We start from the raw sequence: 26,469 nt of genomic DNA on the forward strand, positions 1-26,469 counted from the left end.
ACTGCATTTTGAAATAGAGCCCTCCCTCTCCCTCAACTTTGACAGCCTGCATTGCCCTTCACGAGTAAAATAATTGGAACGCGCGGAGATTTACTTAGTGGCGGCTCATAGCTGAAAAAAATACCATGGTGACTAGGTGATGGTGAAAAAGACCCGTTCTTTTCCCGTGAGAATGAGCGCTCCTGGATGTGTAAAAAAAGCGGGAAGGGAAGGATCACAGTTGTGACTAAGTAGTCGTCCAAAAGATTTGGGTTCCAATCGCACCTGCTCCAGAGGTGTGCTTCCCTCGTCAGCTTGAGAGAAAATACCTCTTATTTGCACCAAGCTTTAGGTTGAATGGATGAGTTTCTTGCTTGCTGACTGGATGAATACACCGTGTTTATCTGAAGCCAGAAAAGTTGGTCTAGGTTGGCAGTGCCAAGGGGGCGGGGGAGGAACCCTGCCCTGCGCAGAACGATCCCAAAGTTGTCGGGTCTAACAGGCCAGCCCCAGCACCGCTGTTCTGTTCCCAAAGAAAACGTGTGATAGGGACGATCCGGGGCACCGTGCAAGCCCCTCACCCCGCCACCTCCCCCGCCTCCAGTGGCGAAAAACTGCCCGGCTCATCTACCCCACGATCCAAATCCCGAGCGCCAGCGCAGCCGCAACAAATACATCCCTTCGGCCCAAAGCGCCCATACTGCTGACTCACCCCCTTTCTCCGCTCCCCATGTCTAATCTTATCAGCACCTGACTCCCCTCTCCACAGCTTTCTTCTTCAATACCATCTCAAAATCAAACATGATCAGAAATTGCTGGAGAAACTCAGCAGGTTTCTATCGAAGATTCACACCAGACTCGAAACGTTAACTCTTGTGACTCTCTCGCCACAGATGCTGAGTTACCCCCAGCGATTTCTGTTTTTTTTTCAGGTCCTTCGCATCCGCGGTTCTTTGTTTTACTAAATCAAACGCAATGTTTGTTTCTTAAACGAGGAAACGCTCAGGAATATGGAAAGTTAAACTCCCTACCCACTCCTCACCAAATACAAGGCGACACGGGATATTCAGCTCGCAGAGTGACCCTTCGGCCCAAAGCCCCCATGCTGCTGACTCACCCCCTTTCTCCGCTCCCCATATCTAACCCTATCAGCACTTGACTCCCTTCTCCGCAGCTTTCTTCTTCCATACCATCTCGATTATTCGCCTCAGGATGAATTACTGAGGATGGCATGTGGGGTCTTGGACGCTGGGGGTGTAGCAGGAGCTTTGAAGAACTGGTGACTGGGCACCAGCGGAGGCCCGGCTGTGAGCATACGGACCCTCAGAGGCCGGGTGGATATATAGAGAAAGGGGAAGGTTGTGGGCGGCGGGACTGAGGAGAAGCCATTCCCGATCAATTCCGCCTGGGGGCGTTTGGGGGTGGGTAACAGTCTTCGTGTCGGTAGGAACAAATGCGGAACCATCCCTATTCCTATTGTGGAAGGGTCCCTCCGAGGACCAGCCCTCCCTCTGACTGAGCAGTGACTCCCAGTCCACCCACACTTTTTCCAATGGGATGCTGAGTCCCTGTGTGGGTGAGTTTTGCAGTTTCAGCAACAAATTTGCCCCTTATTCCGGTATCTCCAAGACAGAATGAAGAGGAGGTGGGCATTCGGCCCATCGGGATGATGTTGGCTGCTTCATAGAACCGGGCAGTTTTTCCAGTACACCTCCTTTCAGAATGCTCTCCCTTCAAACTCCAATCTGAACTAAAAGCTCCACATTCCAAAACAAACACGCGTCCCTTGCAAACGCGGATTTAGGTCGTTTTTTTCACTCGATGTTGGTACTCCGCGATGCCACTGGGCACGACTCCTGACCGGGCAGCGGCTGCCTAAAAGAAACCCTGGAAATGTCAGAGCCACACTAGAGAACTCGGGAGATGCTGAGCAGCGGCTGAAGGAGCTGGCGCTGGGATCTCTCAGTGAGGTTTGCTGTTTAGCTCACGTACAAAGGAGACAGTGAGGAGCAGATACAGGAGGCAGTGGCTCGCCGAGCCTCTTTTGAATTCTCATTACAGACCCCCTCCCTCTGTCTCTCGCCGTCACATTGCCTCCCCCCCCCCCTCCTCTTCCTCAGAAGCACCAGGAGGCTCGGTGAGTGAGACAAGGAGCAACAGGAAACGGAGCTGTGAAGCGGAACGAATGCAGGACATCGAAGTTTGAAGCAGCGTTGCTCCTTTCCAATGGCTCGGTTCTGCCGGAGGGGCCGCGGTCCCGGAGAGTAAGCCCAGCCCGGGACAGAGGCAGGAGGAGGAAGGGGTTCGGGGTTTGGTGCGGTAAGAGAGCAGGCAGCCCCAGGCCAGATGGGAAGCGGGGTGGAGCGGGATGTGGCCCGGCAGAGCTGCCCGTTCCCCTAGGGCCGGCCTTGGGGAGTTCTGGGGGCCTGCCAGGGGAATCCGCCGCTTCTCTCGGTCTCCCCGCCTCTCGCTGGCCGGGCTATGAGACACCATGGGCTGGTGTGACCCCGGCGTACAGATGCTGTTCACCATCATGGGCGCTTTCGCAGCTTTCAGCCTGATGAGTATAGCGATCGGCACGGATTACTGGCTCCACTCCCGGGCTTATATCTGTAACAGCACCAACAGCACCGGCGAGGAGAACGAAGTGAAGAAGGAGAAAGGCTCGATGATTCACTCGGGGCTCTGGAGGGTTTGCTGTGTTGAAGGTAGTGTGTTTCATTGAACATATTCACCTGGCGGTTCTCTCGGGCTGGGTGTGGGGTGGGGTGGGGGAATAAAAATGCACGAACTGGACTGACCCTGGTGCAAAACCTGATTTGTGAACTTGTGTGTGTGTGTGTGTGTGTGTGTGTGTGTGTGTGTGTGTGTCCATCCCGGGAGCCCGGGGGTGGGGCAGGACTGGTCATTTAGTCCAGATTGTCTGCTTTGACAAGATTCACCCCAATATACACGGAATTACACACACGCCAGGAATTCACAGAGAGGCGCACATCCAAACTCAGCGAGTTTCTTCAGAACTCTCTTCCTACCTGAGGATTAAGGGGACGAAGTTGTCAAACTGAAAGCAGACTTTTCCAGGGACTGGGGAGGCGAGGCGTTTGAATAGAACGGGTTTTGCCATTTTTCCGGGTGGGTTGTTCACGGCTCCGCGCGTACGCCGCTCTCCGGCCTCCTCCTCTCCTCTCCCTACGGCTACCAACCCCCCGACCCCCTTCCCCCCACCCCTACACCCCCCACCCCCTTTCCCACCCCACCCCACCCCACCCCAACCCCTTCCCCACACCCCAACCCACCCCCACCCCATTCCCCCCACCCCAACCCCTTCCACCCACCACCCCCACCCCTACACCCTCCACCCCCTACACCCCTTCACCCCTTCACCCCCACCCCCTTCACCCCCCGGCCCCCCACCCCCCGCACCCCCGCACCCCCCCACCCCCCGCACCCCCCCACCCCCCGCACCCCCTTCACCCCCCCACCCCCCGCACCCCCTTCACCCCCGCACCCCCTTTACCCCCCCACCCCCCGCACCCCCTTCACCCCCTACACCCACACCCCCATCACCACCCACCCCCTTCACCCCACCCCTACACCACCCCAACCCTACACCACCCCACCCCCTTTCCCCCACCCCTACACCCCCAACCCCTTTCCCACCCCACCCCAACCCCTACCCCCCACCCCTACACCACCCAACCCCTTTCCCACCCCACTCCAACCCCTTTCCCACCCCACGCCAACCCCTTCCCCCCCACCCCTACACACCCCACCCCCTTTCCCACCCCACCCCAACACCTTCCCCCCGCCCCTACACCCCCAACCCCTTCCCCCCACCCCTTCCCCCCACCCCTACACGCCCCACCCCCTTTCCCACCCCTCCCCAACACCTAGCCCCCACCCCTACACCACCCACCCCCTTTCCCACCCCCCTACACACTCCCACCCCCCACCCCCTTCACACCCACCCCCTTCACCCCCACCCCTACCCCCTTCACCCCCCGCACCCCCCACCCACCGCACCCCCTTCACCCCCCACCCTCACACCCCCACACTCCCTTCACCCCCCACCCCCCGCACCCCCACACCCCCTACACCCACACCCCCTACACCCAAACCCCCTTCACCACCCACCCCCTTTCACCCCACCCCTACACCACCCACCCCCTTTGCCCCCAACCCTACACCACCCCACCCCCTTTCCCCCACCCCTACACCATCCCACCCCAACCCCTTCCCGCCACCCCTACACCCTCCCAACCCCCTTTCCCACCCCACCCCAACCCCAACCCCTTCCCCTACACCCCCACACCCCCAACCCCTTTCCCACCCCACCCCAACCCCTTCCCCCCCACCCCCTTTCCCACCCCACCCCAACACCTTCCCCCCACCTCTACACACCCCACCTCAAACCCTTCCCCCTACCCCTAGACCCCCCACCCCCTTTTCCCCCTACCCCTAGACCCCCATCCCCCTTTTCCCCCGACCCCCTTTCCCACCCCCCTACACACTCCCACACCCCACCCCCTTTCCCACCCCCTACACACCCCCACACTCCACCCCCTTTCCCACCCCCACACACCCCCACCCCTACACACCCCCACCCCTACACACACCCCCCTACACACACTCCCACCCCCACACACCTCCCCACCCCCCACCCTACACACACCCCCCCAGCCCTACACACCCCCCCACCCCTACACACCCCCACCCCTACACACAAACCCCCCACCCCTCCACACACATCCCCCACCCCTACACACACACCCCCACCCCTACACACACACCCCCACGCCTACACACACCAACCCCCCACCCCTACACACACCAACCCCCCACCCCTACACACACCAACCCCCCACCCCTACACACACACCCCACCCCTACACACACCCCCCACCCCTACACACACCCCCCACCCCTACACACACACCCCCACCCCTACACACACACCCCCACCCCTACACACACCAACCCCCCACCCCTACATCAACCCCCCACCCCTACATCAACCCCCCACCCCTACACACACCAAACCCCCACCCCTACACACACCAACCCCCCCACCCCTACACACACCAACCCCCCCACCCCTACACCAAACCCCCACCCCTACACCAACCCCCCACCCCTACACACACCAACTCCCCACCCCTACACCAAACCCCCACCCCTACACACCCCCACCCCTACACATCCCCACCCCTACACACACCACCCCCCACCCCTACACACACCAACTCCCCACCCCCTTTCCCCTCCACCCCTACACCCCCCACCCACTTTTACCCCCACTCCTACACCCCCCACCCCATTTCCCACCCCCGCACACCCCCCTACACACCCCACACCCCCCCCTACACACCCCACTCCCTTTCCCACCCCCTACACACCCCCACAGCCCCCCACCCCTACACACCTCCCCTACACACCCCCCACCACCAACACACACCCCCCACCCTACACACACCCCCCCACCCCTACACACCCCCCACCCCTACACACCCCCCCACCCCTACACACCCCCCACCCCTACACACACCAACCCCCCCACCCCTACACACACCAACCCCCCACCCCTACATCAACCCCCCACCCCTACACACACCAAACCCCCACCTCTAAACACACCAACCCCCCCCACCCCTACACCCCCCCACCCCTACACACACCCCCACCCCCCCACCCCTACACACACCCCCCACCCCTACACACACCCCCCACCCCTACACCCCCCCACCCCCTGTTGTTTGTTCCTGGCGGTTTTTTTTCCTTCCTCGGTCTATAGGGAGAGAGAGAGAGCGCTCGGGATCCGAGCGTTTGTCTGTGTGTTATTACAGAAGACAGTCAGTGTGCCCGCTCAGAGTCACATCATGTGCTCGGCCAGCCCCAACGCAGCTAAAGGCGTTTGCTTATGAAATCAGTTTATGTAAGACTCCTCAAAGGCGGGATACACTCCTTTGTCACTAAGTGGACCTAAATGCTGTACCTCCGCTCTTTGTCTTCGAAACAATTAGAGCCCGGAATCAACAGATTAGGCTCACTTTGGCCAATGCTAACAGCTGCGGCTGTTGATTGAGACTTCCCTCCGATTCTGCTTCACATAACCCGTTAGCATTACCCTCTGTTCCTCCTGTTTGTCTCCAACTCCCCTTCAGAGTGACAGCCGTTCCCCTCAGCTCCTGCCTGTGGGACGCACTTCGACAATTCCATCTCCTATGACTTCGTCCTGAATTCCCGAAGTATTTTATCTTGACAGTTGATGTCGTAAAGGTGTTGCAATACTTATTCACGTTATTATAAACAAAATGAAGAAAAGCTTCCGAACCAGCCCCAAACTGCTGCCGTCCTTTCTCCTCCACGCGCTGACTGTGCTCGCAGGATCTTGTGACCCCCAACCCCCAAATTTTCCGAAAAACAAACAAAAACTGTGGATGCTGGAAATCAAAAACAAATTGCTGGAAAACGTCAGCAGGTCTGACAGCATCCGTGGGGCCGTTCTGAAGAAAGATCACTGGACCCATAACGTGAACTCTTGTCTCTATCTCTTGTTTTCGTTAGATATTTCCCGCTCAGTATTCCTAGATTCCTGTGTGTATTGAATCACCAGAAGGGCGTCCATGTGATATCATTTTGGGTGGATTAGCAGCTTTTGATGGCACTGGGGACTGGGGCAGTGATAGGGTTGTTCAGTGGAGGATCAGATATGCAGTTGGGAAATGTTCAGTTCTTGATATCACCTCGTAAACAAACAGCTCTCTCGCTGTTTGTACCCTTCCATGCTCTCTCGGAGTATTGACCAGTCCGGGACCAGGCAGACTGGCACCAATCCTAGGCGGCATTTCACACCTTGGGCTTACACCCACCATGTATGCCAGGCTATCCGGCCTTTCACCCAATCTAGGTCCTTTCTGCTGAAGGGTCGAGGCCCGAAACGTCAGCTTTCCTGCTCCTAAGATGCTGCTTGGCCTGCTGTGTTCGTCCAGCTCCACACCTTGTTACCCTGAATCTCAGCCCCAGCTCCACACCGGAGCCCTGCTACCTCCCGCCAGTCACATGCCCACTGACCCATTCAGAGATATTGGAGATCAGAGCTTGCAGGTTTACACTGGAATCGCTTAGAGCTCCAGAAGGCGCCAGTTCTTGCCGGGGGAGATCCCACAGTAGCGATCCCCTCTTTGCGAGTGAATCTGACTGAGAGGGCAAGGCACAGGCGTACTCGTTTGTTCGCGAGTAACTGCGCTTTGCAGCAACTTCCACCGTTTGCAAAACCAGGTTTCCACTTGACCCCAACAGCACAGGAATCAGGTCAGACTTTGCTGTAAGGTACAGGGCTTTTCTGCAGCTCCTTCTCCAGGAAAAATAAAGATAAACCCATAAACCGATTTCCAACCAGAGCCAACACACAGATTTGTATAACTCTCCAGAAAATACCATTAAAGTTACAGGGATCTTTTTCTAACCCTTAATCTCTGTATTGCAGTTCAATTTTCAATGGCTTAATTAATTTGTTGTAATTGTACAATAATGCATACACCAAGCTGGGTTATACACAACACTTGCCCGTTAAAATAACAACAAAATTTGGAGGAAAGTTGAGGAGATTGATTTAAATCAGAGTGTTAGAATCTGGAACACATTGTCTGACTTGCTGTTGGAAGCAGAATCAAGAATCACTTCCAAGAATAGGAGATGTTGTTGTAAAGGCACCATTAGCAGGAAAAGAAAGGAAGGGAATGCCCAGGCTTCTTTTTTTTTCGAAAGATAGGACAGGCAGGATGACCAGAAAGGCTTTGTCCTCTAGCTCTGTGATTCTGCCTCACCAAAGATAAACCTTCAGTTAAACAAACAGACGGTGTGCCCGTGAATTGCAATACCAGCTGCTAAAACCAACCTGAGCTGTCAGTGTCACAGCCACCAAGAACACTCTGTAGATGGTAAGTTCCATTTTCTCAAACCCTACCAACATTCATTGTTCACAACTGACTGAGTCTTTCAATAAAGTAAAAGGGATGGTTGCAATTTTTCTCACTCTATTCTTTCACAGGATGTGGGCATCATACACCATGGTGAACATTTGTTGCCCATCCCTAATCACCCTTCAACTAAGAGCCAATTGCATTGCTTTGGGTCTGGAGCCACATGCAGGCCAGACCAGGTAAGGGAGGTAGACTCCTTCCCTAAAGGACATTAGTGAACCCGATGGGTTTTTAACAAAAATGATGATGATGGTCACCATCACTGATAATAATTTTAAAATTCAAATTCCACCAGCTGTTGTCATAGGATTTAGAAAATATTGGAAATCAGAGTGCGAGTAGACCAAGCCTGCACCCATATTCCTCCAGCATCAGCATTAGCCTGCACCTTTTCATTATTCATCCAGTTATAGTATCATTACGTCACCATCTCTCTGCTGTGATGCAGTTTACTCTGATTTTGAATAGGTATTTGATAAGGCTAACTCATAATGGACTTGCAGTGTCAAAATAAAAGCCTATGGGGTTAAAGGGAGGGCATTGTACGGAATGGCTAAAATCAAAACCAGTGAGTAGTGGTGAATGGTTGGTTTGCTAACTGAAAGGAAGAAACAATGAAGTTTGCCAGGGTTTGGTGCATGGAGCAATACTCTTTCAGGTATAACTATTCTGGACCTGGGTGTACAGCACTTATGCATAAATTCAATCTGAAAATTGTAAGTGTGCCAGTGAGGTGAGGAGTAACTGACTTCAGGAGACCATAGACAAAAATGCTAGAACAGGCAGACCTGAGTGAATGCAAGCAAGTGTAAAGTGATTTATGATCATGAAAAGAATGAGGAAACGCAATTTAGTAAGTGGTTCAATTTTAAACAGAGAGACCTGAGGGTGTATATGCATACAACATACCTATACATCAAAGGTGGAAAACATTTAAAAGAAATAGTGGATTCTTGGCTTCCCTGGCAACATCTGTACAGGAGAAACAGTTAATATTTCAGGTTATAAAAGAACTGCAGATTTTCTGGAGATCTGAAACAAGCAAACAACAAAAATCACAGGTCTAGCAGCATCTTGTAGAAAAAACAAAGTTAATGTTTCAAGTCCAGTGACCATTCTTCAAAATAGTTCACAATCACTTTCTGTGCTGTATGTGGCATTCATAGTGGAGTCTCCTTTCCATCGGATGTGATCACTTTGTTTGACAACTCCCTTATGTTATCAAGCATGACACTAAGTTCCTAATCACATTTTAATGCAATTCCTTTCCTTGCCGTCACTCAAACCTCTCAGTCCTCAGCCTGTTGTACTTTTCAAATAAAGCTCAACAGAAGCTCAAGAAACAGCATCTCATCTTTTGATCAGGCATTTTACCACCTTCTTACTTCACCACTGAATTCAACAACTTTAGCTCATAATTTCTGTTCCAATTTGATTTCCATTATCTTTGTTGTTTTTTTTCCTCTCATTTCCCTTTTAGTTTTGCTTTTGTGCATCATCTATAAATGATTCTGCCACTCACATCTCCACTCAACCCATCCGCCTTTTATTTATTCATTTTTCACATTACCATCAACCTTCTGTCATTCAATCCCTCCACCTTCTACTCTTATTTTGTTCTTTTTCCCACTCTTTCCATTTGTTTAAAATCTACTACATGTTCAACTTTTCCCAGTTCTGATGGCAGGTCACAGGCCTGAAATGTTAACTCTGTTTCTCTCTATAGCTGCTGCCAGACATGTTGAGTATTTCCAGGATTTTCGGCATCCACAGTATGTTGCTTCTGCGTTAGATTCTTGATATTACTGTTAGAGACATAACACCTGAAAACAGAGATGTCGTGCTAAATCTCCATTAATTACTAGGCAGCCTCAGCTGGAGTATTATGTTCCGTTTTGAGCACCATACATGAGCAAGGCCATCAAGAGTTTCAAAGGGTGCAGAAGAAACTTAGAATCATTTCAGGAATGAGGATTGACAATAACGTGGATACTTTGGAGAAGCTGAGATTGTCCTCCTTAGAAGAGAGAGGCATTTAGATAGAGGAAGCAAAGAGGACTGATTTCCAATGGCTGGGATGTTGATAACCAGACATTTAAGGTAATTTGCAAAAACAAGAAGAGTTGACCTGAGAAAATACTTTTGACAGAGTGAGTTGTGATCTGGGACACATGACTTGAAAGATCGATGAAGACAAATGTGACAGTAATTTTAAAGGGAAATTGGATTAACATTTGAATGGAACATATTGGCCGGTCTTTTGCAGAAGAACACGGAGATGGGATTATTTTGATAGTTCAATGAAATATCTAACATGTGAAAATGGCCAAATGGCTTCCTTCTGTGCTTTATCACTCTGTGATCCTATGAGAATGCAGTCTTGATATTTTGGGTTCCACTGAGATTGGGTGAGGAACCAGCATTAACAGGCCAGTAAAATGAATTTCTCACTAACAAGTTGGCAATTCACACCTCATGCGTAGGCTTAACTCCTTTTCTTTCAACATTGAAATTCTCCAACTCCAGTTCTTACTTTCATCACAGGCATATGTTTGTGAAGCTAAATTGTTTAACAACTGGATCACACAACTCTTCTCTTGTGCATAAATTATTGTAAGTGTATTTGGTAACTTAACCCCTCAAACACAATGCAGTAATTCTAAGAACTTTCCTTGATTGGTCCCTCTTGCTTCACACTTGGGAATTTAATGGAAATGCATGACATTGTATTGGTACATACCTGACTCCTTTAAGCCCTAAACGAAGCCAGTGAGTGTGAAGTGTGGATGGGAAATAGGTTTATGCTTGCAGAGATAGAAGTTAAAAGTAGCTTGATGGTAGGAGCCAGAGGGTGTTGGTGGAGGGTTGATTTTGGTACTGGAGACCTGTGGCAGTGATGTTCCACAGCAATGCTGGCCCCACTTTTGTTTGTCATTTATAAAAATAATTTGGATGAGCGTATAGGAGGCATGATTAGTAAATTTGCAGATGACTTCAAAAGTGGTGGTATGGTCAACAGTAAAGAAGGTTTTTCTTTAGGTCTTTCTGAAGAAGGGTCTAGGCCCAAAACATCAGCCTTCCTGCTCCTCTGATGCTGCTTGGTCTGCTGTGTTCATCCAGCTCTACACCTTGTTATCCTAGTAAAGAATGTTGGCTAAGATTACAAAGAGGTCTTGATTGTTTTAGCCAATGGGCTGCAGAGTGGTCAATGGAGTTTAATTTGAATAAATATGAGGTATTGTGTTTTGGTAAAACAAACAGGGGCAGGAATTGTACAGTTAGTGGCTGGTCTTTGGGTAGTTTGAAGTTGGCATCACATATTGATAGGGTAATTAAGAAGGTGTTTAGCATGCTTGCTCGTATCTTTGATTATAGGAGTTAGGACACCATGTTGAGGTTGTACAGGGCGTTGGTGAGGCCAATTTTGGAGTACTGTGTGCAGTTCTGGCCACCCTGCTATAGGAAGGGTATTATTCAATTGGAGAGGGTTTGGAAAAGAGTTACCAGGATGTTGCTGGGATGCAGCGTTTGAGTTATAAGAATGGGCTGGTTAGCCTGCGAATGTTTTCATTGGAGCATAGGAGGCTGACCTTTATAATTTACAATTCCTAAATTTTAGGAATTTGTAAATCATGAGGGGCATAAATTAGGTGAACAGAAAAGCCCTTTTTCCTGGGGTAGGTGAGTTCAAAACTAGAGGGTATATTTTTAAGGTGAGAGAAGAAACATTTAAAAGGGACTTGCGGGGCAAATTTTTCATGCAGAAGGTGGTTCATATGTGACATGAACTGCCAGAGGAAGTGGTCAATGTAGGCACAGTTAGAACATTTAAAAGACATTGGGATAGGTACATGAATAGCAAAGATTTAGAGGGATATGGGCCAAATGCAGGCAAGTGGAATTAGTTTAGTTTGCAAAACTTGGTCTGTGTGGATGAGTTGGACTGAAGGGTCTGTTTCCATGTTCTATGATTGTATGACCTTATAAGGATCGTAATTTGGATCTATGTCTGCTATTGCAGAATATATGAGAAGGATCATTTGTATGGTTAATATAACAAAATTTTGCAGATACTAAAAAAATGCTGATTTAAAAATTGGCACTCCACATGCATATTCTCCTGCCTGTATTAGCAGTATACTGTCTCAGCTTTCTATCTTCCAGCTACCTAGGGCTCTCTGGAGGGCAGCTCCTGTATTCCTTCTAACAATCCATTTTCTTTGCAGGTCTAAATCTCAGGATACATTGCTATTTCACTATAACACCATCACATACTGAAAAATCTTACGCCTTTTATTTCCTATTGACTTTTCTCATTATAAATTCTCATGTCCATATCTACATTAAAAAGTTGGTTTAACATTCATTTGACGTTTTCAATTCTGTTTAATTCCCCTTAATAAATGCTGAGGACAATTAGTCTGTATTGCACAAAATTGATGGTAACAGTCAACCATGTAAAAGAAAGCACTCCAGGATGCACATCATGCACTGTTTGTAATGTTGGGACAGAACCAGCCTGTCCAGGAAGTCTCAAGGCTTCGGTGGTCAGCTGTGTCATATCAGGAGACTTGCATCTGGGAGACTGCCAAAGCTGCTGAGGTCAGCAGGGAGGCACTTAGCTCAGCAATCAAAGCAATGTACTCTTCAGTGAATCCTAAAGGATCTGAATGTGTGTGACCATTAGACCTTAAGATAAAAGACCAGCAACGAACCATTCAGCCCAACCATTCAACCTCCAAGTCTGCTCCACCATCCAATGAGATCATGGTTGATGTGATCATCCTCAACTCTGTTCTTCTACCTTATCTTCCTAATTATTGATTCCTACTGATTAAGGCTATATCTATGTCAACCTTGAATATTTATAACATCCCACATCTACAACAATTCCATACATTAACTACCCTCTGAGAGAAGAAATTCCTGCTAATCTCTATCTTAAATGGGTGACCGCTTAGTCTGAAATTACACCCTTTGTTCTAGGCTGCCCACAATTGGAAACAACCTCTCAGCATCTACACTATTAAGTCCCCTAAGAATCTTATATGTTTCAAGGGGTGTCCTCCCATTCTCCTAAACTCTAGCGAGTACAGACCCAATCTACTCAACCTCCACTCATGAGGAAGAACCCGACCAAACCCAGGATTAATCTAGTGAATTTTCTCTGGATTGCCTTCAATGCCAGTACATTTTCCCTTAGTGAAGCGGGGGAAAACTATTCACAATATTCCCGTGGTCTAACCAGTGCCTTGTGTAATCTTAGCAGTATTTGTTATTTTTATGCTTTATGTCCTTTGAAATGAAAGGTAACATTTCTTTTGCCTTCACCATTACCTGCTAAACTTGGATGCTAGCTTTCAGCAATTCCTGCATGAGAACTTCCAAATCCTCCGTGCTGCTGTTTTCTGCAGTGTTTCTCAATTTAAATAAATATTCAGCTGTTTTATTATTTTTGCCAAAGTGCATAACCTCACATTTTCCCACATTTTATTCCTCTGCTAAATTTTTTGCCCACTTATGTAACCTATCTATAACCCTGTGCAGACTCCATGTGTCATTTTCACTTCTTGTCTTCCCACCTGTTTCAATGCCATCAGTAAACATGATAATAGCACGGCACATTAATTTCCTTCATCCAAGTGATTAATACTTACAGGGCAAAATCCTGAAAGTGTCTCCTTTCTCTCTGTCTTTGATTTGTTAGCCAATCCTCTGCCCAGGTTAATGCACTAGCCCCAGCACCACGGGTTCTAGAACAGACTAATATGCAATGCTTGAGCAATCACCCGGCAGTTGTGTGACAGAGACAATGAAATAGAATTAGGATCAAGCATAAGATCATCCCAACCCTATGAAACCTGGTAACAATCTGTTTTTAAAATAAATTCTGCTTATCCAACACACAAGTAAATACAAATCACCTGTGGAACTGTACTTCTGAGAAAGCAATTGAAAGGGGGGAGTGGTTGTGGAATGCAAAAAAGAGAAAGTTCTGGGCTGTACACTTCCTGTGTTTTTATTTGACCTGTTTCATGTAAGACAATTCTATTAAAAGATGTGTGTGAAAGAAAATAGTTTAACAATGAAATAGCATGCTTCTGGAATCTGGATTGCAAAGAAACCAAGATGGTTACAACATAGTATTACTCACCAATAAAACCGAAGTAGCTGGGAGACAGAACACAGAGTTACTAAAAAGGCATCAAAATATGACTATAGCATAACGACTTAGCAGAGCTAGTTATCTTTAATTATCTTTAATTTGTGAAAAAGTGTAGATTTACCCCCCATTCATGCTCTCTCCACACACACACACACACACACACACACACACACACACACACACACACACACACACACACACACACACACACACACACACACGCACACACATTCTGGATGCCTCCAGTTTTAACTGTAGATTGTGTCAGCAATCCTGGACCTTCAAGTATCTGTTGGTGACTCCTCCCTCCTGACTGTGGTATTAAGGATTAAATCTGACTCTGTGATAATTATTTTAAGCAACCTGTTCGGAGATACTATGACATATCTCCGGGATAAGTGGGACTTGAACTAGATGACAGTGACTGCCCTTGACATCAAGGCATCAAGGAGCCTGAGCAAAACTGGAGTCAGTGAGAATCAGAGGGAAATCTCTCTGCTAGTTAGAGCCATACCTGGCTCATAGGAAGATGGGCATGGTTGTTGGAGGTCAGTCATTTCAGCCTCAGGACATCTCTACAGGAATTACTCAGGGTAGGGTCCTTTGCCAAAAGATCTCCATTTGCCTCATCAATGATTTTTCCTTCACCATAAGGTCAGAAGTGGGAATGTTCGCCAATGACTGCACAATATTCAGCATCGTTCATGACTTCTTAAATACTGAAACAGTCCATGTTCACATGTAGAAAGATGTAGACAATATCCAGGTTTGGGCGAAAAGTGGCAAGTAACATTTGTACCACTCAAATGCCAGGCAATGACCATTTTTAACTAGAGACAATCTAACCACAAACCAATTTATCAAAACCTGAACAACATCGAATGGTGAACATGAAAAGAGTGACATTCAGTTGTGAATCCCTCACAATTCATCATTCATCATTGAATTTCCTGCATTATCAATATCCTGGGAGATGCTATTAATCAACCTAACTTGACTAGTGATATAAATACTATGATTCCCAGAGCAGGGTAGAGGCGAGGAATACCACAGCTTTACTGCCCAACTATAGTGCACTGTCAGGAGTGTGGTGGAATACTCCCCACTTGCCTGGATGCGTGCAGCTCCAGCAACACTCCAGAAGCTTGACACCATGACAGCACGGTGGTTCAGTGGTTAGCATCCACGTTGTGTTCAATTCCAACCTTGGGAGGCTGTCTGAGTAGAGTTTACATGTTATCATTGTGTATGTATGGGTTTTCTTCGGGTGTTTTGGTTTCTTTCCACAGTCCAAAGATGCACCAGTTAGGTGGGTTGGCCATGCTAAATTGCCCCATAGTGTCCAGGGATGTGCAGGCTAGGTGGATTAGCTACATTAAATGCAGGGTTACGGGGATAGAGTTGGTGTTTGGGTCTGGGTAGGATGCTCTTCAGGGGTCAGAGCAGATGCATGTGATGAATGGCCTCTTTCTGCACTGTGGGGATTCTATGCAAGGCACAGCAGCCCACTTAATTGGCACCACATCCACAACATTCACTCCCTCCACCATCAGCACTTAGTTACAGCAGTGTGTACCCATGTGTACTAAATACAAAATATACTGCAGATATTCATCAAAAGCCTAGACAGCACCATCCCAAACCCACAACCACTAATATCTAGGAGAAGGATAATAGATACACGGGATCACCACCACCAGCAAGTCCCCAAATTCCAAAGACCTGATTCCAAAGACCATCAGCCTATTTGGAAATACATTGCTATTTCTTCAATGTTGCTGTGTCAATAAACTGGAATTCCCTCCCTAAGCGCATTGCGTGCCTACCTACAGCACATAGACTGCAGTGATTCAGGAAAGCAGCTTAGCATCACCTTCTCAAATTGCAGTTTGGGATAGGCAGAAAGACACTAATGAAGCACAGTATACACCATCACAGGTGTGATGCAATGTCACATGAACTTGTTCTTTCTTGCAGCCTCCTGGCAAGATTAAGCCACAATAGGATGTTTCTTCATAAGGTCAATGTTTTCCTTACTCCAGACAAAGTAATTACTATTTTGCAAGATAACAAGCCTAAAAATATTATTGTGAGTTTAACCCTAACCCCACCTGCACCCTTTCACTGCCCTGTTGGCTTCCTAGTAATCACCTGATAATTACCTGATAGTTTCATTAGCTACTAGCGAGTTTTGAGAAGATGTGTAGCTCAGGTTGAGGTTCTGGATGTGAGTTTGCTCGCTGAGCTGGAAGGTTAGTTGTCAGACGTTTAGTCTGAAATAGAAAGTGGGACATAACACCAGCGCTTCGTCGGAGGCTCACTGATGATGTTACCTAGAATGGTGACGAAGCATCTGAAAACTAACCTTCCAGCTCAGCGAGCAAATTCATTAGCTACTGTTTGGTAATTGAAGTATAAAAAAGATAATGAAGTCTTTCCACCAACTTCTGGTGGACATTTGCATTGACAGCATCTCCAAGCAACTCCCCTCATAACTGGATGTAGGAGCAAATTACTGCAAATGCTAGAATCTGTAATGAAAATAACAAATGCTGGAGATCATAGCGGGTCAAACTGCATCCATGGTGAGAGAGCAAGCTAACGTTTTGAGTCTAGGTGACTTTTTATCAGTGCTGAACTTCAGCTCGAAACATTAGCTTGCTTTCTCTCCACGCATGCAGTCTGACCCATTGTGATCTCCAGCATTTGTTGTTTTCCCGTCATAACTGGGCCTCAACCCCTTGACTAAATGGTGGGAACTTTGACACTGTTAGTCTATCAGGATTTCCATCTCTGGAAGGGAGAACAGACTGAACTACCTCCTAAATTTGCCTTTTGCTAGTTGAAAATGTTGTCTTTTTGCATTGTGTAATCTGAATCAAACACTGCAGAGCTACGCCTTCAATCCTGTTTGTCAGCCTTTGCACATTCATCAGATTCCCAACTCAGTCATCTCCTAATGGTTTGTCAGCTTTCCTCCTAATTCAATCTTTGGCTTCTTCGAAACAGTCTTGTACCAATTGCTGCCACAAATTGATGTCTCGATCACCTGCACTGACATGGTGATCTGGTTGGAGTATGGTATGATTGAAGTGAAACTTCCTCAGGACTGTATTTTAGTCATGGTCTTTAATCCAGCATTTCATTGATGTCACAAATCTGTTACTATTGTTTCCCAAAGACACTAATAACTTTTTAAAAGAGAATAATAGACCAAACAATTATTCAAAATAAAGCTGTTGACAAGACCATGTGCTTTAAGGCTTTTACTGTAACAAACAACCTAAACTGAGCATTGATTAAGCATTAATTAATAGGCAGATTTTGATTGTAGAATCATACAGTACAGATGAAGCCCTTCATTCTTCAAGTTTGTACCACAAAAAAACATTACTACCTATTCATCCCATTCTCTGCTAAAGGGAAAAGTAAGTTTTGCATTGTTTAATGCATCTGAAATATGTTTTCTGAAACACTTTTACACCTAGTCTGACTTTTTGATAGATCTATGTATGAGGAGAAAATTAGGAGCTAGAGAATACCATTCAGCCCCCTGAGCCTTCTTTGCCTTTCAATAAGATGGTCTGTTTCTGTTTCAAACTTTATACTCATGTCCACGCCTGAAAACATTTGATTCCTCTGCCTAACAACAGTTTATCCACCTCAACCTTAAAAATATTCAATTCCATCTTTTACGGTAGAGTTCTAGAATGACGCAACACTCTGAGAGAAAGAATCTATCCTTACCTCATGCTTGAAGGATGACCCATAATTTTAAAATAGTTCACAAGAGGAAACATCCATTCCACATCCACCTTGACAGGACATTCAGGATCTTAAACACTTCAATCAATTAACCAACATTCTAAACTGATGTGGAAACAAGCCCAGTGTGTCCAATCTGTCCTCATAAGACAATCCATTTGCTCCAGGTATCATTCCAGTAAACCTCCTCCAAATTGTCCCTACCTCATTTATGTCAGCCTTAATACAAGGAGACTAAAACTGCACATAGCATGTGAGATGTGACCTCATTAATGCTGCTTGTAACTGAAGCATGATTTCCTTACAGTTATGTAAAATTCCTCTTGTAATAAAGGATAGCACCCAATTAGCCTTCCTGACTACCTGCATACCAAATTCATAGCAGAAATAGTCAGCCGTAGTTCGCTAGTTCACCTTGCCAGTTCAAATCTACCAGTGCCCTTTGACAATCCACTCACCTCAAGTTTATCCTGATATGGTCATCACCAGTAAGGCACACGTCAATGAATTCCTTTTATTTGAATCTTCAAGAGCCCCATCTATTATGCTCCCTTTTAGAATAGCAGTTGAACTTTCATAAGTGTCCTCCTTGGTTCACACAAACAGTTGATCCTGCTTTCCCATAGCAGTAGCCCTTTTTGTTCTGTATCTCAAATAGAAGCTGTTCTTTATCTCTGCTATACTCTGAAAAGGTATTCAAGGGGTGACCAGATACAGCACTTTGGGCAAATAGGATCAAAGGTTATAGGGAGAAAGCAGGACTTATTAGAGTCATAGAGATGTGCAGTATGGAAACAGTTCCTTCAGTCCAACTGAACAGGATCAGTTTGACCAGGTACCCTAAATAAATCTAGTCCTGTTTGATGCCATTTGGCCCATATCCCTCTAAACCCCTCCTATTCATTTCCCCATCCAGATGTCTTTTAGATGTTGTAATTGTACCCGCCTCTACCACTTCCTCTGGCAGATCATTCCATACACACACCACCCTCCATGTGAAAAAGTTGCTCCTTAGGTCCCTTCTAAATCATTCCCCTCTTGCTTAAACCTGTGCCCTGTAGTGTTGACCACCCCTACCTTGGGGAAAAGTCTTTGACTATTTACATCTATCCACCTCCCTCCTGATTTTATAAAACTTTATAAGTCATTCCTCAGCCTCTGACTCTCCACGTAAAATAGTCCCAATCTATTCAGCCGCTCCCCATGTACCAAACCCTCCAACTCTGGCAACATCCTTGTAAATCTTTTCAGCACCTTTTCAAGTTTTACAACAACCTTTGTATGGCAGGGAGACTAGAATTGCACAAGAATTCCAAAAGTGGCCTACCAATGTTCTGCATAGCCGCAACATGACCTCCCAACTCCTCCACTCGATGCACTGACCAATAAAGGCAAGCATACCAAATGCCTTCTTCACTACCCTATCTATCTGCGACTCCACTTTTGAGGGATTATGAACCTACACTCCAAGGTCTGTATGTTCATCATTAAATGTGTCTCTCTTTGAATTTCTCTCTCTATGGCAATTGGTGTTGGCATGCTTCCAAACTGAGGAATTCATGAACTTTTTTTAATTGAGTTAAATATACATTTCAAAACATAACCGCCTTGCAAAGCTCAATTTTGAGCCATTATTACTTCAATTTCAGAGCCAGTCATTTCTGAAACTGAATTTTATTTAATGAGGTCTCAGGCTGTTGTAAGATCAGATAAATAGCAGAGTAGTGCAATTGGGAAACCTCTTTTAAGGATGAAATTAAGGGTTACATTTGATGAAATTCACCTTTGCAATTATCTTCCATGGTCTCTGAATAAAAGCAAGTAGAATATTACATGAAAAAATATGTTCCAACCCACAGCAAGAAGATCCTTGAGAGATATAGAGTTAATTACATCTTTAAAATATTGTCAGTTGGTGTATGTTCCTACTGGATCCAGATACTGTGAAAAATGTGCTCAATTTAACAAGTAAACAAGTACAATCGTGTGCCAAAAGACCCAAATGAAAGGCCAAAACCGAAGGTTAGAAAAAAATAAGAGGGAAGAACAGGTAAACCATATAATATTGACTATATGATACAAAGCTTAAGCATTGAAAGTCTGAAGATTGAATGAGGGAGAACAAACAAAACTTTGGAGTCAGAAGAGAGTTAATGAAGTAGCAACTGAGGCAATAAATCTCAATTTTATCACAATGGAGATGAAGTGACTGTACAAAGTCAGAACAAGCAGCAAAGCTCAGAGAGTCAATGAGCTTGTTATTTATCTCAAGCCATGGTTAAATGTACACTAACTCAATTCCCCAAAAGCTTGCAAGAAAGAAAGCCATTTATCAAAAGCCTTAGCATAGAGCTCCCAAATGTTTGGCTGAAAATTGGGAGAGGGGTGTGGCAGTGGGAACTGGGTGTCTTTGTGTGCCAGTTGCTGAAGGTAAGCCTGCAGGTGCAGCAGGCAGTAAAGAAGGCAAATGGTATGTTGGCCTTCATTGCGAAAGGTTTCAAGTACGGGAGCAGGGATGTGTCGTTGCAGTTGTACTGGGCCTTGGTGAGGCTACACCTGGAATATTATGTGCAGTTTTGGTCTCCAATTCTTAGGAAGGATGCTTTTGCTCTCAATGGAGTGCAGCAAAAGTTTACCAGGCTGATTCTGAGGATGGCGGGTCTGACGTAGGAGGAGAGATTGACCAGGTTAGCGTTATTTTCACTAGACTTCAGGCAAATGAGGGGGGATCTCATTGACACGTATAAAATTCTAACAGGACTGGACAGGGTGGATGCAGAGAGAATGTTCCCGATGGTGGGTCCTGAACCAGGGGTCACAGTATGAGGATTTGGGTTAGACAATTTAGGGCAGAGATGAGGAGACATTTCTTCGCCCAAAGATTGGCGACCTTGTGGAATTCATTACCACAGGGAGTAGTTGATGACTAAACATTGAATGTATTCAAGAGGTGACCAGATATAGCACTTGGGGTGAACAGGATCAAAGATTATGGGGAGAAAGTGAGATTAGGCTGTTGAGCTGGACAATCAGCCACGATTATGATGAATGGCAAAACAGGCTCAAAGGGCTGAATGGCCTCTTCCTGCTTCTATGTTCTATGTTTCTATGTTTTAGAAACTCCACTGTGACTCTATTTGAGGTTTGAACATCATGGTGACCTGGGGGGATAGGTGCTGTGTTTGGTGTCAGGCTTGTAGGGGGATGAGGTAGCAGCAAGGGACATGGAAAAGAAGGTCTACGAGACCAGATGCTATCGAGATCCACAGCAGCTCATGCTGCCTTGAAGCTGCAGCCCCAGCATTACAGCTCATGATCCCACAACCCCCACTTTGAGGATCCATGCCCTATGGTTTCTCCCTTGCAAAGAGTTCGAGTTTTTTTATTTGATTGCACAATCATTTACCTTTGGAATCACACAGTCTCCTAAGATTAACCTTATATTCTGTTATCCAGTCGCCATCAGTAGGAAAGCAGGACTCATTGTCAGTTTCTGTCAAGTAAAAGAGGTAACATTTCAATGGGTTGCTTCCTAAGGCATTGTGAGCAGAAGGTTTCCATTATACATTTGGTGGCGGTTCAGTTTTAGATATTTCATACAAAGGATATCACGTATTCTTCAACAAAACACTTGCACAGCTATTAAATTGTCTATTTAAACCACTGCACCTTTTCTTAAACAGTGAAATTCATAAACTCAGAGCCCGAGCTGGGATCTGCAAAAAATGAGACAGCAGTACACTGTAATTTATTAGGGCACCCAGACAAGTACATGTATAACAAACTCCAGCAATTATCAATTATATTTCTAGTTAACCTGTTATTAAGTTTTACTCTTCCTGACGGATCCTGAGATCATGTTGGAACAGTCACTGTACTGGTGCTTACTGGTTTCTTTCTGATTTTTACTGTCTCAGGACTTCAAAGAGGGAATTGCTTCAGAATCAATTACTTTCCTGAAGATGATGATTATGACCAGGAGGGATCAGAATACCTTTTACGTAAGGATTGAAGGAACTAAATGCTCTAAATGTGAAAGTGATCAGCGATGTAGCTTGGAGCCAGACTTGAACTAGAATAGTCAATGAATCTAGATAATTTAGAAATGTGTGCTGTTTCTTCCAAACATTAACTTTCATATAACTCTTCCAAGCTATCTTCCATGAACTATATACAGCCTGCCTAGCCCCTATGCAAATGTTAATAGACCCTGTGTTCATCTTTATTCCCTCTAGCGCCTCTTCATTGATAATTGAATATATGTTGTAAACAGAAACTGTCTTAGGGGTTACACTCCCTTTTCAAATTATTACCCATCTTCTAATGTCATTAAGATTACACTTGGTCTTGGCTCAATCTCACCATCACCTTAGTGATCAAGCAGATTGTTTTATAAATCTGAGGGGATAGACATTCCCCTACAACCTCTCTCCTATTCCAGTAACTCAATCTGGGAGGAAATTCAATAGTTAGCATTGTCTGTCTGATAACTTTGCCGATGTTCCATTTTTCATTGGAAACACTAGACAGGGATTACTTGGAGACTATACCAGGACACTGCTCTCATCTGTTGATTATCCATCAGGTCCATACTGCAGCAGAGTTACTGGGTAAGGACACTGCTGGGAGCATTGACTGTTCCAAATGCCAGCCTCAGACCGAACCAAAGGCACCAAAAGCCTTTTTAGGGATTTTCTCTCATTGCCACCATCACTCCCAATCTCACACCCACCCACAGCCCCACTCCCACTCTCACTCATACACACACCAACACCCCCACCCTTGCTCATACTCACTCTCTGACTAGCACTCAAACTTTCACCCCACCTCACCTCCAATCCATTCCCACTCAGTCCCTCTTATATTCAAACCTCACTCAAATTCCCATTCACACTCGCACCTAACTCACACCTCACACTCATAGCTTGCTCTCACTTGCACTGTCACACATACTCTGACATTCACACCTCATTCTCAATCTCACACTCACTCACAGTTGCACTCACACACAGTCATACTCACTTGTATGCTCACACCTCATGCTCACTCGCTCTCACAGTCACATGCATTCACACACTGTCACTCTTACACTCACTCACACCACACACATTCTCACTAAGTCTCACTCATGGTCTCATTCCACTCACTCTCACATTCAACCTCACACTTATACTCTCTCAATCTCATTCTCTCTCCCACAATCACTGTCATTCTCACACCCACTCTCACACAGTCTCACTCTCACTCATGCTCTCGGTCTCACTCAATGTCCTATTTATATTTTTAATCTTACACTTTCACTGACTGTCACATGCTCACTCTCAGTCACCATGAACACACTCTCATTCCCCCTGTCACTGTCACTGTCACTCTTACTCACACTCTTACAGCAGAAATCAATGATCTAACCTGGAATCCTGGTGACTCAGTCACTACTTCAACATGCCAGGCAGAAATGACAAGGTAATGAGATATTGTAACACCCTTGATCTTTACCTTTGGGTACACACCTTTCTGTCCTGAACACACACAGTCATATTCAGTAAAACGCTGACGTTTTTTTTGAATTCCCAAAAGTAAGGTAATATATTTTGAAACAGTTACGTCAGGTACAAAATGTGATAAAGTTGTTTGATTCTCTCTTCAGGCATTGTCCGTGCTTCCAGTTTATTCCCAATACTCAGTGCTATCCTGTTGCTCCTGGCCGGTCTGTGTGTAGGAGCCAGCAAATTGTACAGCAGCAAAACCAACATTATCCTCAGTGCAGGCATCCTGTTTGTAGCAGCAGGTCAGTGCTTCATTTGTGATTGATTGATTCATTCTTCATTGCTCTCACACTCACCAACTCCTCACCCACTCCTCACTCTCACCCTCACCCACTCCTCACTCTCACCCTCACCCACTCTGCAAACTGACCCACTCCATGCTCACTCTCACCACACTTCACCCCCACCCACTCCTGTCACACTCACTCGCACCGCAAACTCACCTACGCATCACCTCAACCTCACCCACCCCACTCCTCACCCTCACCCACTCCACACTCTCACCCTCACCCGCTTCAGCCCATCACCCATTCCACACTCTCACCCACTCCACACTCTCACCCACTCTGCACCTTCACCCACAGCACACTCTTACCCTTCACCGCCTCACCCACTCCACACTCTTACCCCCACCCACAGCACACTCTCACCCTTACCCACTCCACACTCTCACCCACTCTACACCTTCACCCACAGCACACTCTCACCCTTCACCCCCTCACCCACTCCACACTCTCACCCCCACCCACAGCACACTCTCACCCTTACCCGCTCCACACTCTCACCCACTCTACACCTTCACCCACAGCACACTCTCACCCTTCACCCCCTCACCCACTCCACACTCTCACCCCCACCCACAGCACACTCTCACCCTTACCCACTCCATGATCTCACCCTCACCCACTCCACACTCTGACCCACTCCTCACCCTCACCCATTTCTCACTCTAACTCTCACTCTCATCCTCACCCTCACACCCACTCCTCTCACTCACTCCTCACTCTTGCACAATCCTCATTTTTGCCAACTGTCACGCTCACATTTGCCCACTCCTGATTCTCACGCACTCCTCATTCTCACCGCCCCCCCCCCCCCATTCCTCACTCTGGAGTAAACCCGACCCCGACAGAGAATGAACTCATCACCACACACTCTGCTGTGTCATTCACCCAGTCTAGTACCTGAGAAGCCACAACGCAGAGATATTATAACGTCACAGGTTCCTCACGCAATTCAAAAATATGCATTAAAACACACAGACCATCGTCTGGAACCACAAGTGGTCACATGTACCGGCAATTAAAGCGGCCTCACAGTCTTCCATGACGAACACAGTCTCCAAAGAGCTTGTACTGTAGGTTCCTCACAATCTCCAGTGGCAACTGTACCACAGATTCAACCTCATACCATACCACTGAAAATAGATTCTTCTTGTTCGTATATTGGAATTTTTATGCATTTGAAAGAAATATTAAACTGCATATTGTTTTATTAAAGACAATTTATTGAACAGAGTCCCACCGATGGTATAAAACAGCGTGTACGATTAATGTCTCCTGATAGCAACATGATCATTCCCCAACTCCGCGCCCCAAAATAAAAAACCGCCTATTCTGAAATTCAAAAACCGAAATTGCTGGAAAAACTCAAACAGATCTGGCAGAATCCGTGGAGAGAAAGCAGAGGTAACGTTTCGAGTCTAGCGACCTTTCTTGGGATCTTTCCCTATTAGCTTCCCATTCCAAAGCCGTAAGTGGATGGTAGGAACAAGCAAGCATCTTTTCCGGGTTATTTAAAAGCAAGCTGGAAGTCTGGGTTAAAAACGGGAATTGCTGGGGGGAGGGGGGCGTGCGGGTAGCCCGTTGGGGGCAGCATCTGCGGAGAGAGAGAAGCAGAGTGAGAGCAATGTGACAACTCAGGGGGGGCTGCAGGATCTGTCGAATCTGTGTTAAAATTCCCAGAAAGAAAAACAAGTTCACAAAACCGCGAGCTTGCAGGTTTGAAGGGATCTGCTGCAGAGCCGGTTAATGTCTGATTTCTTTTAAAAACCTGAAAGAGCTGCGCGTTCTGTAAATCAGAATCAAAAACAGAAGTTGCTGGGAGAGCTCAGCAGGTCTGGCAGCATCTGTGCAGAGAAATCAGAGTTAATGTGAGTGACCCTTCCTCCAAATGTGACTAACTGATGCTCTTTATGTTCCAGGTCTGAGTAACATTATCGGGATAATCGTGTACATATCCAGCAACACGGGTGACCCCTGGGATAAAAACGATGATGAGAAGAAGAGCCTGTATTCTTACGGCTGGTCTTTCTATTTCGGGGCGCTATCCTTTATTGTGGCGGAGATGGCTGGAGTGCTGTCTGTCAGCATTTACATTGACAAGAACAAAGCGGTGAGGACCAGGTCCCACCGGCACTGCTTAAAGACTTCATCCTCGCCTTACTCCAGGATGTCCAGCTTCAGGTACCGCCAGCGGCGGAGATCCGGCTCCAGCTCGAGGTCGGAGGAACCTTCCCCGGCTCGGGAGCTGTCCTCAGCCGCTGGGCTGAAGGTAGTGAGTAGCGTCGTGCCCCTGACCGAGATCTCCATGTACACCTTGTCCAGAGAGGCGGCTAAGGGACCTGCCAGAGGCAGCTATCACCCGGAGCAGGAGGAGAGCTTCCTGCAGGTCCATAACTGTTTCCAGAAGGAGCTGCAGGAAGACTTGGCAGCCAACATCATGAACAGGCGGACGACGCCAGTCTGAACACTCGCCTGCTTCTCTGACGTCCCCTCCCCACCTTCCATCCCCACCCCCACCTCACTGCCCCAACCCCCACCCTAAACCCCAGCTCCAACATCGCCTCCTCCCTAACACCTAGCTTCCACCGTCTCCCCATCCCCCAAGCCCCCACAGCCTTCTCCACCCCCAGCCCCCACCCCCCACAGACTTCTCCACCTCCACTCTCCCAGCTCCCACAGCCTTCTCCACCCCCACTCCCCCAGGTCCCACCGTCTCCCCACACGCCAACCCCCACAGCCTTCTCCAC

The 26,469-nt window shown here is 46.9% G+C and overlaps 1 protein-coding gene across 1 annotated transcript; it reads left to right on the forward strand.

The window, feature by feature from the left end:
• Positions 1-1,468: 1,468 nt before the first annotated feature.
• Positions 1,469-26,284, forward strand: LOC125463711 (voltage-dependent calcium channel gamma-4 subunit-like). Its single transcript, XM_048555308.2, has 4 exons — positions 1,469-2,687; positions 21,810-21,893; positions 23,540-23,680; positions 25,642-26,284. Exons 1-4 carry the CDS (start codon positions 2,471-2,473, stop codon positions 26,184-26,186), a joined length of 987 nt encoding a protein of 328 aa, XP_048411265.1. The 5' UTR covers positions 1,469-2,470; the 3' UTR covers positions 26,187-26,284.
• Positions 26,285-26,469: the final 185 nt, after the last annotated feature.

Source organism: Stegostoma tigrinum, chromosome 22, assembly GCF_030684315.1.
Source record: "Stegostoma tigrinum isolate sSteTig4 chromosome 22, sSteTig4.hap1, whole genome shotgun sequence".
NCBI classification, from domain to species: Eukaryota; Metazoa; Chordata; class Chondrichthyes; order Orectolobiformes; family Stegostomatidae; genus Stegostoma; species Stegostoma tigrinum.